This window comes from Erigeron canadensis, chromosome 4 (genome assembly GCF_010389155.1).
Source record: "Erigeron canadensis isolate Cc75 chromosome 4, C_canadensis_v1, whole genome shotgun sequence".
Lineage (NCBI taxonomy): Eukaryota > Viridiplantae > Streptophyta > Magnoliopsida > Asterales > Asteraceae > Erigeron > Erigeron canadensis.
In genome coordinates this window covers 33,952,439-33,966,535 of record NC_057764.1, presented here as the reverse complement: position 1 = coordinate 33,966,535, position 14,097 = coordinate 33,952,439, and the positions used below count along the sequence as shown (strand labels likewise).

Below are 14,097 nucleotides of genomic sequence, written 5' to 3'. Positions count from 1 at the left end.
AATGAAACATATGAAAATTAACTTCATATAAATATTGATTTCAGTTTACCTTTTTTTTTTCAACGTTAGTTAAATAAAATATTTGCAGTTTGTTATATCTAAACTTACTACAAACACAAACAATAATTTTAGACTAAACGATTTAGAGTTAAGCTCAACAAAAAAAGAAACAAAAAGTGTACCATATATAATTTGAAAAATACATACCAATTCATCAACAAAGACCATCTCGAACATTTTGATTTTCTTCGGGTTGTTCCACTCCGAAACAGTCCATACATGCACAACATGAAGTCGTAGATGATGATTAACATGTGTTGGCTTAAGATTTTCAAGATCAACTAATGTAGATTTTTTTTTGTTGAAGATGAAACCATAATGAACCTATAATGGACAACAAACTAAATTAAAAGAGATATAATAATAATAACAACGATAATGATAATAATAATAATTTAAGTTCATAAAAAGTGATGATCTTTAAAAATTAAAAATATGTTACCTGGTATCGGAGGAGGTCGAACCTAAAAAGAATGTTTTATTAATAATAAGGTCAACCTTTAGATTTAATAATTAATATTAAAAAAATAGAGGATCAATGAGAAGGAAATTTTAGGCTAAAGGAAGGGGATTAAGGTGTCAAGTGTATCCCTAACCTTCTCATTTAGTTATATTAAAGGATACATCTATATTATTACATAATAAATAAAATAGACCCTCATGTTGAAAGTTACACAAAGGAAAATATCCAAAATGTTCTTCCCACAAATATTACAACCATCCATGCAAACCCACGTTGCAGCCATTTACACACAAACACCAATCATTTTCCCATTATTTCTTTTGCACGCGTTTTCTGTCAATTGTATCCGCAGCAACGCGCGGGTATCATGCTAGTATGTACTTACATTTATAATTAAAAAGAGAATTGTGTAGTTTACATAACTTGAATCATTAAAGATTGAGTAAGTTTCTTCACCATGTCGGTTCGTATTACACACGTAAAAACATTATCACATGTAAAGTTTAAACATGCATAATTAGGTCTTTGAATTAATACACACTGATGTAAGTCCTTAAACATGTAGAACCATTATCCCACATGTAAAGTATATATTAACACAAAAAATGATGGTTTATCTCAAAAATCCACGATACAAGAATAGGTCATTACTCATTACACATGAAACCAAATAATATGTTGGATTTCTTCTAGTATGTAAAAGCCAATACACAAGTATATATTTGATTACACAACCACTCATGCATAGTAACCCAAAAGTCCCCTTTTTTATTTCTTAATCCCGTTTATTGTATATAATAATGATTGGATCCATCCACTTTCTTGTTTAAATAATCAAATTAAAACAAATCAAATTTCATTATAAAAACTAGTAGTAAAATAAAATTACATGGTTTGTAATGATGAAGCCCAATTAAAATATTAACAAAAAAATAACTCATTGTTTTTCTTGTATACTTGTTTCCTTAATACTATATGTGTGTTTAAAACCATGACTAAACACCTAAATGACTAGAAGATTTTAAAGAAAAATAGAAGATAGACAAAATACAATGAAAACTATGAGTTTTTAGCTCATGAAAGTTTTGACCAGCCCTATAAAAAAAAGAAGCCGGGAGAAGTGTGTGTTTTTGTGGTGGACCGTGGAAGGGAACTAGGGTGATGATGTGTATTTTCTAGTTTTAAATTTATAAATACGAAATACCTAGCTACTGACTACTACACACTTGCGGGCAGTGTACCCGTTCGTATGCAATATAGTTGACTTGGTAAACCGAGGTCGAACACAAGGACTTATTAAGCAAATGTTACAATAAAGTGATTCAGATTAAAAGAGGGTTTTGTGACCGAATTGCCACTTTGCAAGAGTTAGTTGAAAAGTCAGTAATCCCGTAGGATTAATCGCAAGAGAATATTTTGTTGTTGAATTTCGAACAATAATTTAAAAGGACACCCACTTGGATCAACTCACATGTCAATCATCGGATCTAAACATTACTTGCATTTGTTGAACGACTCAAAAGATAGACAAGACGAACTTCCGTTATACTTGACACTTTAATTGCTCCAAATATAGTTATCGCTTCCGCGTTTAATTTATATTCAAAACAATTAAGCCTTAAGATCCTAAGTTGATTTTTACGATTTAACCTATAAAAGCTTTCTTCCGAACTGCTTATTCACCTAATCAGATTCCTCTATCATAAGCGTTTACACATTCAAAATGAATTTAATCGTTTAAAATCTTTATGGTTAGTTTCTTCCGAACTCCAACGACTTTAGGCTAATTATAGACCGATCAACCTTTTCATAAACCAATTGACAATGAAAAAGATTTCTTCCGAACTTCTAATTACGATTATCAATCAATAAATATAAAAAATGAAAACAATATTTAAACTCAAATAAATATGGATCTTCGATTAAACGTAAAAACCTTGTTCAACGTTTGCAAGTAACATTCACAATGACCCTATGGCATGTTCACTACCCAAGCGGGTGCAAATAAGATTTAGCCACTCATAGTAACCAGGAAAACACAAATAATATTAAAAGAAATCATATTGTACCGATAATCTTGATGAATTCGAAGAGCAATAATGAATCCTTGAATAAAAATTGATATTCTTGAACAAATAGATGATAGGAAATCGACCTACTAGAGCCTCCTATTTGTTTTTCGCGTTTCTAGGGTTTTTAAGTGGTAAAAAGGAGACAAGAGCCGTCCAAAGGAAAAATAAGGAGTATATATATATAATCAGCCGCTTAACTGCCGTTACATATTTGTAACTCCCGTTACACGCGCTATCTGCCACTATTTGCAAATTCGGTCTAGATACTAACGACCGTTAAGTATTTGTAACGCCCATTGAAGAAGAAGCTTGTAACTGCCGTTACAGAAACCGTAACTGGAGTTACAGAACCCTTGTAATTCCTTGATCTTCTTAACGACCATTATATGTATTGTAATTGGAGTTAAGCTTCTTTCATCAAGATTTCTTAATTTTAACCTCCTTTTTCACTATATTTTCGACCCAATTCATCCACGAACTTCACGATGTACTTTCTTAAGTTGTTTTTGGCCATTTTCCTCCATGAACCTGCTATTGACCTGAAACCACTCATACATACCATAAAGCATCGAAATATAGGTACGAATGATTATAAATGTAGCATAAATGGCCTAAAACAATGTGGGAAATATGTATAAAATGAGTCACATCAGGTGAGAATAAAAGAGTTTATATAAAGTTAGAAATAAGTTTAGTTGTTTTTTTTTGGTTTGGTCTAGGGCTCGGGCTTGGGCCAAATTGATGGATTTAGTCTTTCTAACCAATATTTGTTTTAGTTGTAACTAATTGTTGACCCTGCGCATTGCCGCAAGGTATGTTTTTGGCAAGCGTCTGAGTGAGTTGAGTGAGAAAGTGAGGGTCATGAGGAAGCGGAGGGTATATAATAAAGTTTTGGCAAATTTATGTCAAATATTCGAACCCAAACTTTAAAAATTACAACTAACTATCTAGCAATAACATTAGGAATATTGTAAAGATATAATAAGTCATATAAAAACACAAATAATAACTATATTAATGCTTTAAATGTTTCATGAATGTAAGACGTAAGCATAATGAAAATTATTATATATTAAAAACGTTATATATATGTATAAATACGGAATAAAATAATAAAAAACTAAATCTTTACAAGTAAAACCATAACTGTGTACAAATTGTATGATGAAAACCTGAGAACCCAAAAGTTTAGTGTCAATAAAAATGAAAACAAAAATTTTGATATGGGATACAAGTTAAAAGATGAAAACTTTCATTAAAAAACAACTAAACATGTAGCAATACAATAAAAATAATGTAGAGAATATTAAGATTTATAAATACATGTAAAAATAACTATATTAATGTTTTAAATGTAACATGAACGTAAGACGTAACGATGATAAAAATTATTGTATAATGAAAACGCTATATGTATAAAAAGACAAATGCAAATAATCAAAAACCAAATGTTTAAAAGTAAAACTGTAACTGTGTGAAAGTTGTTTGATGAAAATATGAGAATTTAAAAGTTTAGTGTCACGAAAATGAAAGCGAAAACTTTGATGTAGGGTAAAAGTTAAAAAATAAAAATTTTAAGGGATTAAAACGAAATTTGGTTTAAATTTAAGAGGTTAAAATGAAATTTTGTTAAAATTAGTATGTGCTTTAAAAGCTTGTACATTCCACGCATAAAGTATTTATACATTTAGATAAGTTTTTAGTATATATATAATAGGTTTGTATATGTATATTTATTTCTAAGGGTAAATTATAAGGATGGTACATGAATACACCAGATTATACAATTCAAACCTAATTGCACCAATTTACGCGAGACATACCCACGCTTTGCAAATTTGCACAATTATCATACCTACAACTAACGGACCATGACGGATCGTTAAACATTTATTTTACTTAGCACTATAAGCCCTTATTATTTAAAAAATTTCTATTATGGCCACCACCACCGACAATACCATCACCTACCGCCTTCTCCACCACCTCTGCCGCAACATTGCTTGTTTTACATTAATAAACATCGCCACCAATGTCACTATCATCACCCGTTTTGACGGCCGCATCACGGAGGTACCTCTGGTTTAAATTTGTTGTAGCATCCCTATTTCAGGGGAGGAAGATAAAGAGTTTTGCTAACAATTGAGAAACTCCAAAACCTTTTGTGGCAGATTTTGGAATTTTGCATATCAATCCAATCCAATACAAAGATGAAATTTTGGGCTTAATTTGGTTATGAAATGACACTCAAACATTCAATCTCACTAATCAGAAACGAGGGGGCAGCCATCTCTATATTCCATCAATCAATTTCAAGACGCACACAAGGTTTTCGATCAAATGCCGCACTGGAATCACTTATTAGGGAACACCCAACTCAAAACTTAGTCTTATATAACTACCCATCTTTTTCCGGAGCGTTTTCGGCTTTATTTGCTCATTTATTTCACCATCAACTCAATCTTCCATGTCTCATTTTGCCTTTTTCATCTGTTGAACCTTTCAGGTAACTTTATAATTTGTGAAAGAAAAAAAAAGTTATCAAATTTATGTGTTTTTACTACATTTGGTTTCTGGGTTTGGTGTTATTAGGTAGCTATTGTCATAAAGTTTTGATCTTTAGACTTTTAGCATCTAGAATTCATCCAATATTAAACATCAGTTAAAACTCATTCTATATGGCTAGTTTGGGAACTTTAATACATACAGTAGGAAGTTATCAAGTATGATACATACAAATAGAAAAAGGGATTAGTTTCCTGGAATGTAACTATCTTTGACCGAATGCCTATAGTAGGAAAAAACTAAAGTTGTGTGTATTGTATGTAAGCAACTCGAAAAAATGTTTATTGTAAGTAAGACAACATACGTGACAACCATATACAGGTGCCACTCGTCAGATTTTAATTGGCTGAAACGAAATTCTTACATACAATAAACATTATTTTGAGTTGTTTACATACAATACACACAACTTTAGTTATTTCCTACTATAGACATTCGTTCAAAGTTTCTTACACTTCAGGAAACTAATCCCATAGAGAAAGGTGCAAAGTTTAGTTCATTTCCTAATAATTTGCTCTTTGGGCATTTATTCTTTCGGGTAACAAATTTATAGTTGCAAATGCATCAAACTTATGTGTGTCTACATGGCCAAAGTCTATCAAATTGTACAACTAGATATCTCTTATAACTTGTGTTGACTGACAGATGACATGGCAACATATACGGCTGTCATGTCAACAATAATCTTACAAATTTTGAAGATTTATAGGAACTTAATGAAGAGGTCACCGGGTACATACAATATTGAAAGTTTAGTGTATCGAAATGTTAAAAGCTCAATATGTATAATATTAAAACTAGGGGTGTACATGGTCCGGATTGGACGGTTTTAACTAAGAATTTAGTCCAAACCAATAATAACGGTTTAATATTTTTTCAAACCAAACCATCCAAATCAGTGTCTTAAACCAAACCAACCAAAACCAATGAAACCGGTTTGGTTTGACCGGTTTATCTTTTATAAATATGTAAATAAAATCATGTAGTTATAGCTAACATACTAAGATATAGTGAAATTATATTCTTCATATGTCACAACTATTAAGTATTTGATATCTATATTTGTAAGATATAAAACAATACCAAGATATAATTAATACGATGATATAATTACTTGAGTAGAAATATAAACTTATGTTTATAATTACATATGTTACTCTAATGGTCCGGTTTGGTTTAAATGGTTGGTTTAATCTTTAAAACCGCAAACCAAACCGTAAGAACGGTTTATGGGGAGAAAAAACCGTCGGTTTAAATTTTTGATTTCAAACCGACCAAACCGTACAATTGGTTTGGTTTAACTGGTTTTATTGGTTTCGACCAAACCATGCACATCCCTAATTAAAACAGGGATGGTTAGATACATTTTTTGGTATATTTTTCCGCTTTTACTTCATAGGTTCTAATAAAATAAGGTGAGTAATGTTTTGAGTGAAAGGCATTGTTTTGATAATTTTCACTTTTTGTTGAAGTTTGAACTTGTGACATAGTAATCTTATTTTGGGGCATTTATAGTAGTTTAGCATTAAAAGTTTTGATCTCCATATCTTACCCAGGGTTGATGATTTGTCTATTGAAGGACTTGAGAAATGTTATTTTCTTGATTTTCTTGGCCCAAAAGGGTTTGCAGCTGAACTTTCAAGACGGACATCATGCCAGTATGTATTAAGCTTCTTGATTAATACTATTTATATGTGTATGTCTGTTCTCATGGAAATTACTTATATTACTAATTGGTTTTGTTATACTCCGTATTATTTAGGGTGATAGGATTCGATCACCGGAAATCCACACTGTCTGATATCCATTTGTATGAGGATTGTAGCAGCAATCTTTTGTATCAAGTTAATTTAGAGAAGAACAGTTCCTCTGCTGCATATGACTATTTCTCTTCCAAATTAGCAGAAATAAGATCTGATAATGTAAGTGTTTATTGTTATATGATGCTTTTTTAGTTAAATGTTATACATGTAATTAGAAACTTTTATTCACATATTCTGTTGATTAGGGAAATACTGCATGTCTATTGAATACTGAAGACCAAGGGAGAGTGGAAATGGTCCTTAAGTATCTTGAGGATGGAGACCTTCGCCGGTGGACCTTGCCAGATGTCAAAGAATTCAATATTGGTCTGTCTAAATGGCGTTCAAAGTTGAATTGCATCACAAATCCACACTTGTTTGATCAGGTCTATATATGCTCTCCTCCAATCTATGCACTCAATAAGAAAATTTTCTGTTACATTTTGATTTTGTATTATATGGTGTAACTTAACTTGTCTATAGCTGTATTAACAGTTAATGAAGATTAGTGTCACGAATTTAGTAGCACAGGGAAGTGCTTATGTAACTAGTCGACAGAATTTAGCTACTAAACTTCTGAAAAAGGTGTTTAAAGTTAGGCTGGGCAGAGGATTATATGGGGACTGTTTGGTATGTTACTTTCATCATTAATCGAGTTATATACCTAATGCGTTGAGTTACTTTTGAAGATGTTTCTAATTGATGGTCTATTTTATTTTTCAGGGGGTTAGGATTGATGGAAGTTCCGATTTAAGTGATATAATCGGCAAGGAACTCAGCGTGCAGAGTGAAGCAGCTGGTTTGAGGTACTTCAAACTATTTAAGTATCAAAGTGATGTATGTTTTCGTTGTGAATGTAAATTCTTAGTTCTTGACTTACTTAGAGATTTGTGGGAAAGTTTTTCTTCTCTTAGAGCAGAAATCTTGTTATGTACCATTCATGTACAAACTAAATAGTCATCCTGAAATATAGCAAAAGACAGATTTTTAGCCAATTCAATAGCTCGTGTATATCATGGTGGGGCCAAGTTTCTATATAACATGTTAAGTTATCTCTAATTCAAATGCTACATCAGGTGTATTGGAGCAGTTGTTTACATGCAAGGGAAGAATCTCAAAATGTGCCTACGGAGTACAGATAGCTCTATTGATACATCTGCAATTGCTAAGGTATGCATTAACTGAAATATTTAGCTGGCTTCTATCCATCTTTGGTGTCTTTGTAATTAATAGTTGGTCATAGTTATATATGTTTGACTTCGATAATAACATAGGTATATGGTGGAGGAGGTTCCTGCTCTTCAAGCTCATTTATAATTCGAATGGATGAGTATAATCACTGGATTTCTGGTGCGTTTTCTCACAATGCCTAGTCGAATGCACCAACATTTTGTGTTACTGGAAGGTCTTTTAGGTATAGGTTAGTATAAGTCATATGTTAGTGAACATGATGCTCAAACTTGTGTCATTTTGATTCATCTAAATTGTATGTATCTACAAATCTGTAAGCTTCTTTATGATTCGACCTGTCCATAGTTGAAGCATTTGGAAGGCATTTCAAATCAGTTCCTAACTTTGTGTTGCATATATACATCTACTATGACATGGATTAATGGAAAATATTTCATGTCGATGTTCTATGATTTTGATAATCAAGATTCTAAACCCAAATAAAGATAGTTTGAATAATGAATATATACTATTTGTAACTATAGCTGACTTTAATTATTAAATACCGAAAAAGGAAAAGAAATGTACTTTTTGGCGAGTCGTCTGATCACTTGTACCAATCAGTTCCGTTTTGACCCGAATCATAGAATTTACCCATTTGGACTCGTAACCCAACCCATCTGACCAGTGACCAGACCCTTTAGGCACCTCCATGATGAATCATCTTTGTCATTAGTAGGATGTGTGCATTATTGCGGGAACATTTGTCAATCGAAGGCTGCTACAAACTACAGTATCCATTTTATCATCATGATTGACATTTCCATTTCTACCGTTATCAATCCCTGCTGCATAGCTATCTATCGAAGCAATCGACTGAAACACATAAATTTCAAAAAAGCTGAACGAGAGCCTCTACAAATATATAACGCCAACTAGCATGTACTTCATGAGAAAGTATATGTAAACCTGATTGTTGCTTGTGGGAGTGTTCAGTCCATTCTCTCTCAACTTTGACATTGTTGCATCGTTACTGTTGGAACCATTTTTGTGCAAGTCAGATCTACCTTCTGTAGGTATATGATCTGATCCAATGGAATGCAGTGCACTTAAAAACATATTTTAAGTGGTTTTCAATCAAGCTGGTGGATTCAATTAAACTAGCATAACAAAAATGCATTAGTAATAAGGAAAGTGATATAGCTTTTTAAAAATCTTTTAATTTCTTTAAAATTTGAAATGTCCAATCCTTTTATTCTCTCTTATCATTTCATTCCTTATAAAATTTTTAATATGTCTTATGTATGTTTTTTTTAAAGTGAGTTTCGATTCAGACGTGTTGAAAACAATTTTTAACAAGAGATTTTCTGGACCTCCAACCTCTTTCTCATGGAAAATTTCTTTGAGATGAGAACCTCAAGACTCGAAACCTTGGTTAAACTCACTTCCGGGGCCCACATAGTTGATTTAGAAGGCCATTAAGGTTTAAGCTAGTGGTTATATGTCTTATGTATCTAATTAAGAGAATTATTAAAAGGATAAGTTTACTAACAATTTATCATTATCAATAAATGAAATAATAGTAATAAATAACGCCCTGGCCGAATCTAAAGTTTTTTTCCTAAAAAAAAATATATAAGCGAAAATACAAATTTGATGACCAAATTGGCCTTGACTAAATTCAAAAAGTAGGTGCATCCAACTTCCCGGAAACAGCTCGAAAACCATTTGGCTTGAGCTTTTTCTGAAAATTTTAAGCATTGCAATCTGTAGATCTTCATCTTTCCATTAAATTATTAATCCATTCCAAACTACTTATAAATCTTGAGATTTATTTGATATCATTGACCAGAAAAAGTCAACAGCTTAAAAAAGGTACCATTTTTCTTCATTGGCTTTTCTTTTATTTCAATATTCTTTTAATGAATCTTGCTTAACTTTATTTAATACTAATAAAAATTTAATCTTTTTTTCACAGGTGTGAAACTCATCACGAATTTGCTAATTTCTTGGTGGGTTTAATTTGTATGCCCTTTTGTTAATCTTGGGATAAATAAAGATTATTGATTATTAAGGTTTTCCTCTGTTTTTGTTGTTGTGATTTTGAAATTTAAGTAAATTTGAGGGCTTTTACTGATTAATTGAAATGGGTAAGGGGGAGTTAAGGATGGACAGAGATGAGGATGAAATGGAGGCCGAATCTTCGTCTTCACCATCTCGTGTTCGTTTTGAAGAGGTTCGTCCTTTTCGTACACGTTTTCCAGGCTTAGTTAGGTTAAAAGCTTATATCTTTGATGGATTAGGTGATTACTATAATAAAGAATGGGATTTAGTAGAGGGTAGTGGGAAAGAGTTTTGTTGGTATCATGTTGAAATTCCGAAAGGAAACCAAAAACTTTCTCAATCGGCCCAGTATCTTATTGATGTTCTATGTCCGCCGTTGAAGTTGCAAGACATTCTTTCACTGATTAGTAATGGGCCGTATTGTGGGTATGTTGATGGGGCACTTGTGTTTAGGGTTAATTCACCTGGACCGCCTGCTAGTAAGTTTACGTTTAGGTTAGCTGCTAGGATTACTGAGAATTCGGTGATTACTGTGTCGTTGGGCAGGGTTCCTAGGTTGGGGTTTTCTCCAGTGGGTCAATCTCTTCTTTCAGAGATTCCTAGTGTGGAGAGCCCGAGTACTAAACAGGGGGGATCACGGGAAAGTAATGGGATTGTGATTAAGGAGCACGTTCTTGAGTTCTTGTTGACAATGAATCATTCTGAAGAGGCGGATAATCCTGTTCCTAAATCTGTTTCCAATTTGGTTGTTCATATTGTTGATACACATGTGGATCATCTCGAGGATGTTGTTACTAAACTTGAGATCGAGCTTGATTCTGTAGAAGTTGAATTGGATAAAGGTAAAAATTTTATGCTATTATTGATGATTTTAAGGATTGGATTATTATTCTTTCGTGAAATTTTTTGGTTATGCTATTCCTTGTGTATAAAAATAGCATTGTTTGATTTTAATTGGACTAAGAGAAATGTGACTATTAGCCAATTAAATGATATATACCACTATACCAGTTAAGATGTTTCTTATAACTTTGAAGTTTTAAAGAAGATAAATTATGTATCAAATAAGTTTGTTTAAGATGTACGTTTTGAATTAATTTCTTGCTAGTTGAAGAATCAGGATGGGATCTTGCAGTTTGATTATATGTGATTTTATATTGATTATGATAATTAATGTGCATAATTTCTTGCTTTCTTCTCCAAATTTGATTACTTCCGCCACTAATAATCAGAAAATCATAACTATTAACATCTCGTCCCAAAACTTGAAACTTACTAGATGACTTCAATGAAAGTGATCAGATTAAATGCTTAGTCAACCTCTAGCCATGATTACATCTTTTCTCTTAAGGTTTATGAAATCCTGCTTTCAAAGTTGAGTTTGTTAGTACTATTTTGTATGTTAATTTCTTCCAGCTTTGGTTGATCTTTTTTCTTCAATTTTCATCTCTTTCCGTCAAGTGTAGATAGACTATTTAGTAATTTGCTACCTTTTCTTCTTGTAATGTAATGATCATGTATTTGCTAACTGTGGTTGCTCCAATTTGACAAGAATGTCCTGAGTTCAAACACAAAAAACTTTTGTCTAGCAGAACTATCCTTTATCTTTGTTTGCATATACTACCTGTTATTAAGTTAATGGTGTTCCATGAATAACAAATTTTCAGGTGGTTTTTCTTTAAAGAAACAATTGCTGGATGATAGAAGATTCCCTAAAATGCATCTAGACTTGCAACGGCTCTTGCAGGTAAGCTGCCACCTTCTTTCAGTTTCTTTTTTACCCTTTCCCATGAGTAGTGTTCTTATATGTGATTATAAAGCTTTAGCTAGTATATTACCATTAAATTAGGGAGTGTTTACTTGTTTAGATGATTAGATCTCCATTTTGGGTTTGGAACTGCTTATCTGAAGTTGCAATAGTCATACTTTAATGTGTGGATAGACAGATTCAGGGTAAAGCAAAATGATCTGTTTAACCTTTTTCGGGTGACTTTTACTTCCAATCTTATAAAACATTCCTTACTCTTTGCAAAATGTCCTTTTCGGGTCATTTTGGCTATTATATAAGATACTAGTCAAATGCTCAAACATTTGACTATCTCACTATTACAAGTTTAAACAGTAGAAACACATCACATCTAGTTTTGCTACAACTGCATGACAAGTGGTTTTTATCTATTACTGATCACTTTTGAAACTTACATCCAAACACCCTCCTAAATTAGACTCTATTCCTGGATTGAAGTTGTATGTAACTTTGATATCACTAAATAAGAGGAATCAGGTGGTAAAATCTTACAGTTTCATGAATGCAGGTGATTACACATGGGGAACAAGTATTTCCACGAGTGAAGGAAAAATGTTCTACCAAGGATTGGTTTGCAAGTGAAGATATCAGTTCCCTAGAAGAGTTGATCCAACGATTGAGGCGGTTAAAGGATAATGTCGGTTTTATCTCCAATCGGGTCACTGCTGTTCAGGCTGGTCTTGACAGTTGGCAGGCCGAGCAAATCAACAGAAAACTCTACTATCTATCGTTCCTGTCCATCATATTTCTTCCACTATCCATAATTACAGGAGGTTAGACTCTACACTTGTATTTTTGAGGTCACATGATCTTGTTTGCCTTTCAAATTATTATTTTTTTCTATTATAGATGAAATATACGCAGATTGTTTTATGGAAAACCTTGATGACGAATGTGCAAGACTTCACTCTTGAATTGAAAAGGAGTGTATTTGCGTCAAAAGTGAAATTCAGTTTGCTTTGTGATCTAGCCCATTGCTAGTTGTATCAGTTTTATGGTTCAGTTGTGGGTCATGCTTTATCCCTAACGCGTCAAATAAAAAAAATTAACCGAATGGAATATGGGTCATATGGGCTGAAGCTCGTAAGATGTTATTTTAAGAAAATTATATTGGTATTATAATCACAGAGTTTTTGCGATTATATTAAACACATTAACTATTTATAAGTAATGGACTCGGAGATTTTCATGGGTTAACCTGACTTGACCCTACCTGTTTGACCTGTTAATCTGACAGGGCAATAGGAACTTGTTATCTTGGTATATATCCTAATTTTCTTACTTCTCCTGTGTCAAGTTTATCTGATTATTGAATGATAAAATAACGTGACAGTTTTCGGGATGAATGTGGGAGGCGTTCCTTGGACAGGACAAAAAGATCCAAAGCTAGTAGATGGCTTCAGAAACGTGATGTTGGTTTGTTTGGGGACATTAGGTCTTGTGTTCTTATGTTTCCTGTTTCCATTTCTTTATAGTCGGATAACTGCTTGGAGGAGACAAAGAACTCTTAAGAAAAGCTGGTCTCTCAACCGGCGATCTTTCCTTAAAAGAACTGTTGCTGGTGAACGAGGAGGGTACCTTCGGCTTTGACCTGAATAAAAACTCCTGCTTTCTCTTGGTGTATATTTTGTGCATAGCTACTCTTAAAAATGTTTTGATACTGTAGCAGGATGTTGAACTTCTTTAGACAAGTGTAATGTGACTGGCCTGCGATTTTTGAACTCTTCTTTTGTTCATATTGCTTTGAAGTTGTTGGCACCATGAAACAAAAGTTCACATGATATAGGTATCTGAATCAGCTTGATCTTCAACAATTATTGTTAATAGCTAAAGTCATGACCATATGTATCAGAATCAGGCTAAGCTGTTTCATGTGAAGTCGGTTTAGTTCACAACAAATGGGGAAGCTTATTAGGATTCCTGATGAAGGTTTTACATTAGGAAAATAGTCAATAATGAGTTCCTTTTAACAGAAAGGGAAACATTTGGGAAGGGGAAGCACAAGTTCTTGATTTTACACTACATTGACATCAAATAGTCAAATACATTGTCATCAGTCTTCTCAGAATATGAATTCACATTAACTTTTTTCAA

General features: G+C 32.7%; 2 protein-coding genes across 4 annotated transcripts; both read left to right on the top strand.

Moving 5' to 3' along the window:
• The first annotated feature begins 4,542 nt into the window (after positions 1 to 4,542).
• LOC122597122 lies at positions 4,543 to 8,535 on the top strand. Of its 2 annotated transcripts, XM_043769755.1 has the most exons (9): positions 4,543 to 4,668; positions 4,767 to 5,101; positions 6,717 to 6,818; positions 6,923 to 7,082; positions 7,169 to 7,348; positions 7,458 to 7,592; positions 7,686 to 7,768; positions 8,039 to 8,132; positions 8,237 to 8,535. In XM_043769755.1, the coding sequence occupies exons 2-9, from the start codon at positions 4,836 to 4,838 to the stop codon at positions 8,333 to 8,335; spliced, it is 1,119 nt and encodes a 372-aa protein (XP_043625690.1). In that variant the 5' UTR covers positions 4,543 to 4,668; positions 4,767 to 4,835; the 3' UTR covers positions 8,336 to 8,535. The 2 variants fall into 2 exon arrangements, with proteins under 2 accessions (XP_043625690.1, XP_043625689.1); XM_043769754.1 differs by having other exon boundaries at positions 4,543 to 5,101.
• A 1,285-nt stretch (positions 8,536 to 9,820) lies between these two features.
• LOC122596089 lies at positions 9,821 to 13,726 on the top strand. Of its 2 annotated transcripts, none has more exons than XM_043768605.1 (5): positions 9,821 to 10,007; positions 10,111 to 11,038; positions 11,864 to 11,943; positions 12,512 to 12,776; positions 13,337 to 13,726. In XM_043768605.1, the coding sequence occupies exons 2-5, from the start codon at positions 10,279 to 10,281 to the stop codon at positions 13,591 to 13,593; spliced, it is 1,362 nt and encodes a 453-aa protein (XP_043624540.1). In that variant the 5' UTR covers positions 9,821 to 10,007; positions 10,111 to 10,278; the 3' UTR covers positions 13,594 to 13,726. The 2 variants fall into 2 exon arrangements, with proteins under 2 accessions (XP_043624540.1, XP_043624541.1); XM_043768606.1 differs by having other exon boundaries at positions 13,479 to 13,565.
• Positions 13,727 to 14,097: the final 371 nt, after the last annotated feature.

What these genes read in the sequence shown, in the direction of transcription:
- LOC122596089 (XM_043768605.1), top strand. Translation starts at nt 10,279, where the DNA reads ATGGGTAAGGGGGAGTTAAGGATGGACAGAGATGAGGATGAAATGGAG. An exon ending in ACTTGCAACGGCTCTTGCAG is followed by an intron (nt 11,944 to 12,511) that starts GTAAGCTGCCAC and finishes TCATGAATGCAG; the next exon opens with GTGATTACACATGGGGAACA. An exon ending in ACTATCCATAATTACAGGAG is followed by an intron (nt 12,777 to 13,336) that starts GTTAGACTCTAC and finishes ATAACGTGACAG; the next exon opens with TTTTCGGGATGAATGTGGGA.
- LOC122597122 (XM_043769755.1), top strand. Translation starts at nt 4,836, where the DNA reads ATGACACTCAAACATTCAATCTCACTAATCAGAAACGAGGGGGCAGCC. An exon ending in TCAAGACGGACATCATGCCA is followed by an intron (nt 6,819 to 6,922) that starts GTATGTATTAAG and finishes CGTATTATTTAG; the next exon opens with GGTGATAGGATTCGATCACC. An exon ending in GATTATATGGGGACTGTTTG is followed by an intron (nt 7,593 to 7,685) that starts GTATGTTACTTT and finishes TTTATTTTTCAG; the next exon opens with GGGGTTAGGATTGATGGAAG.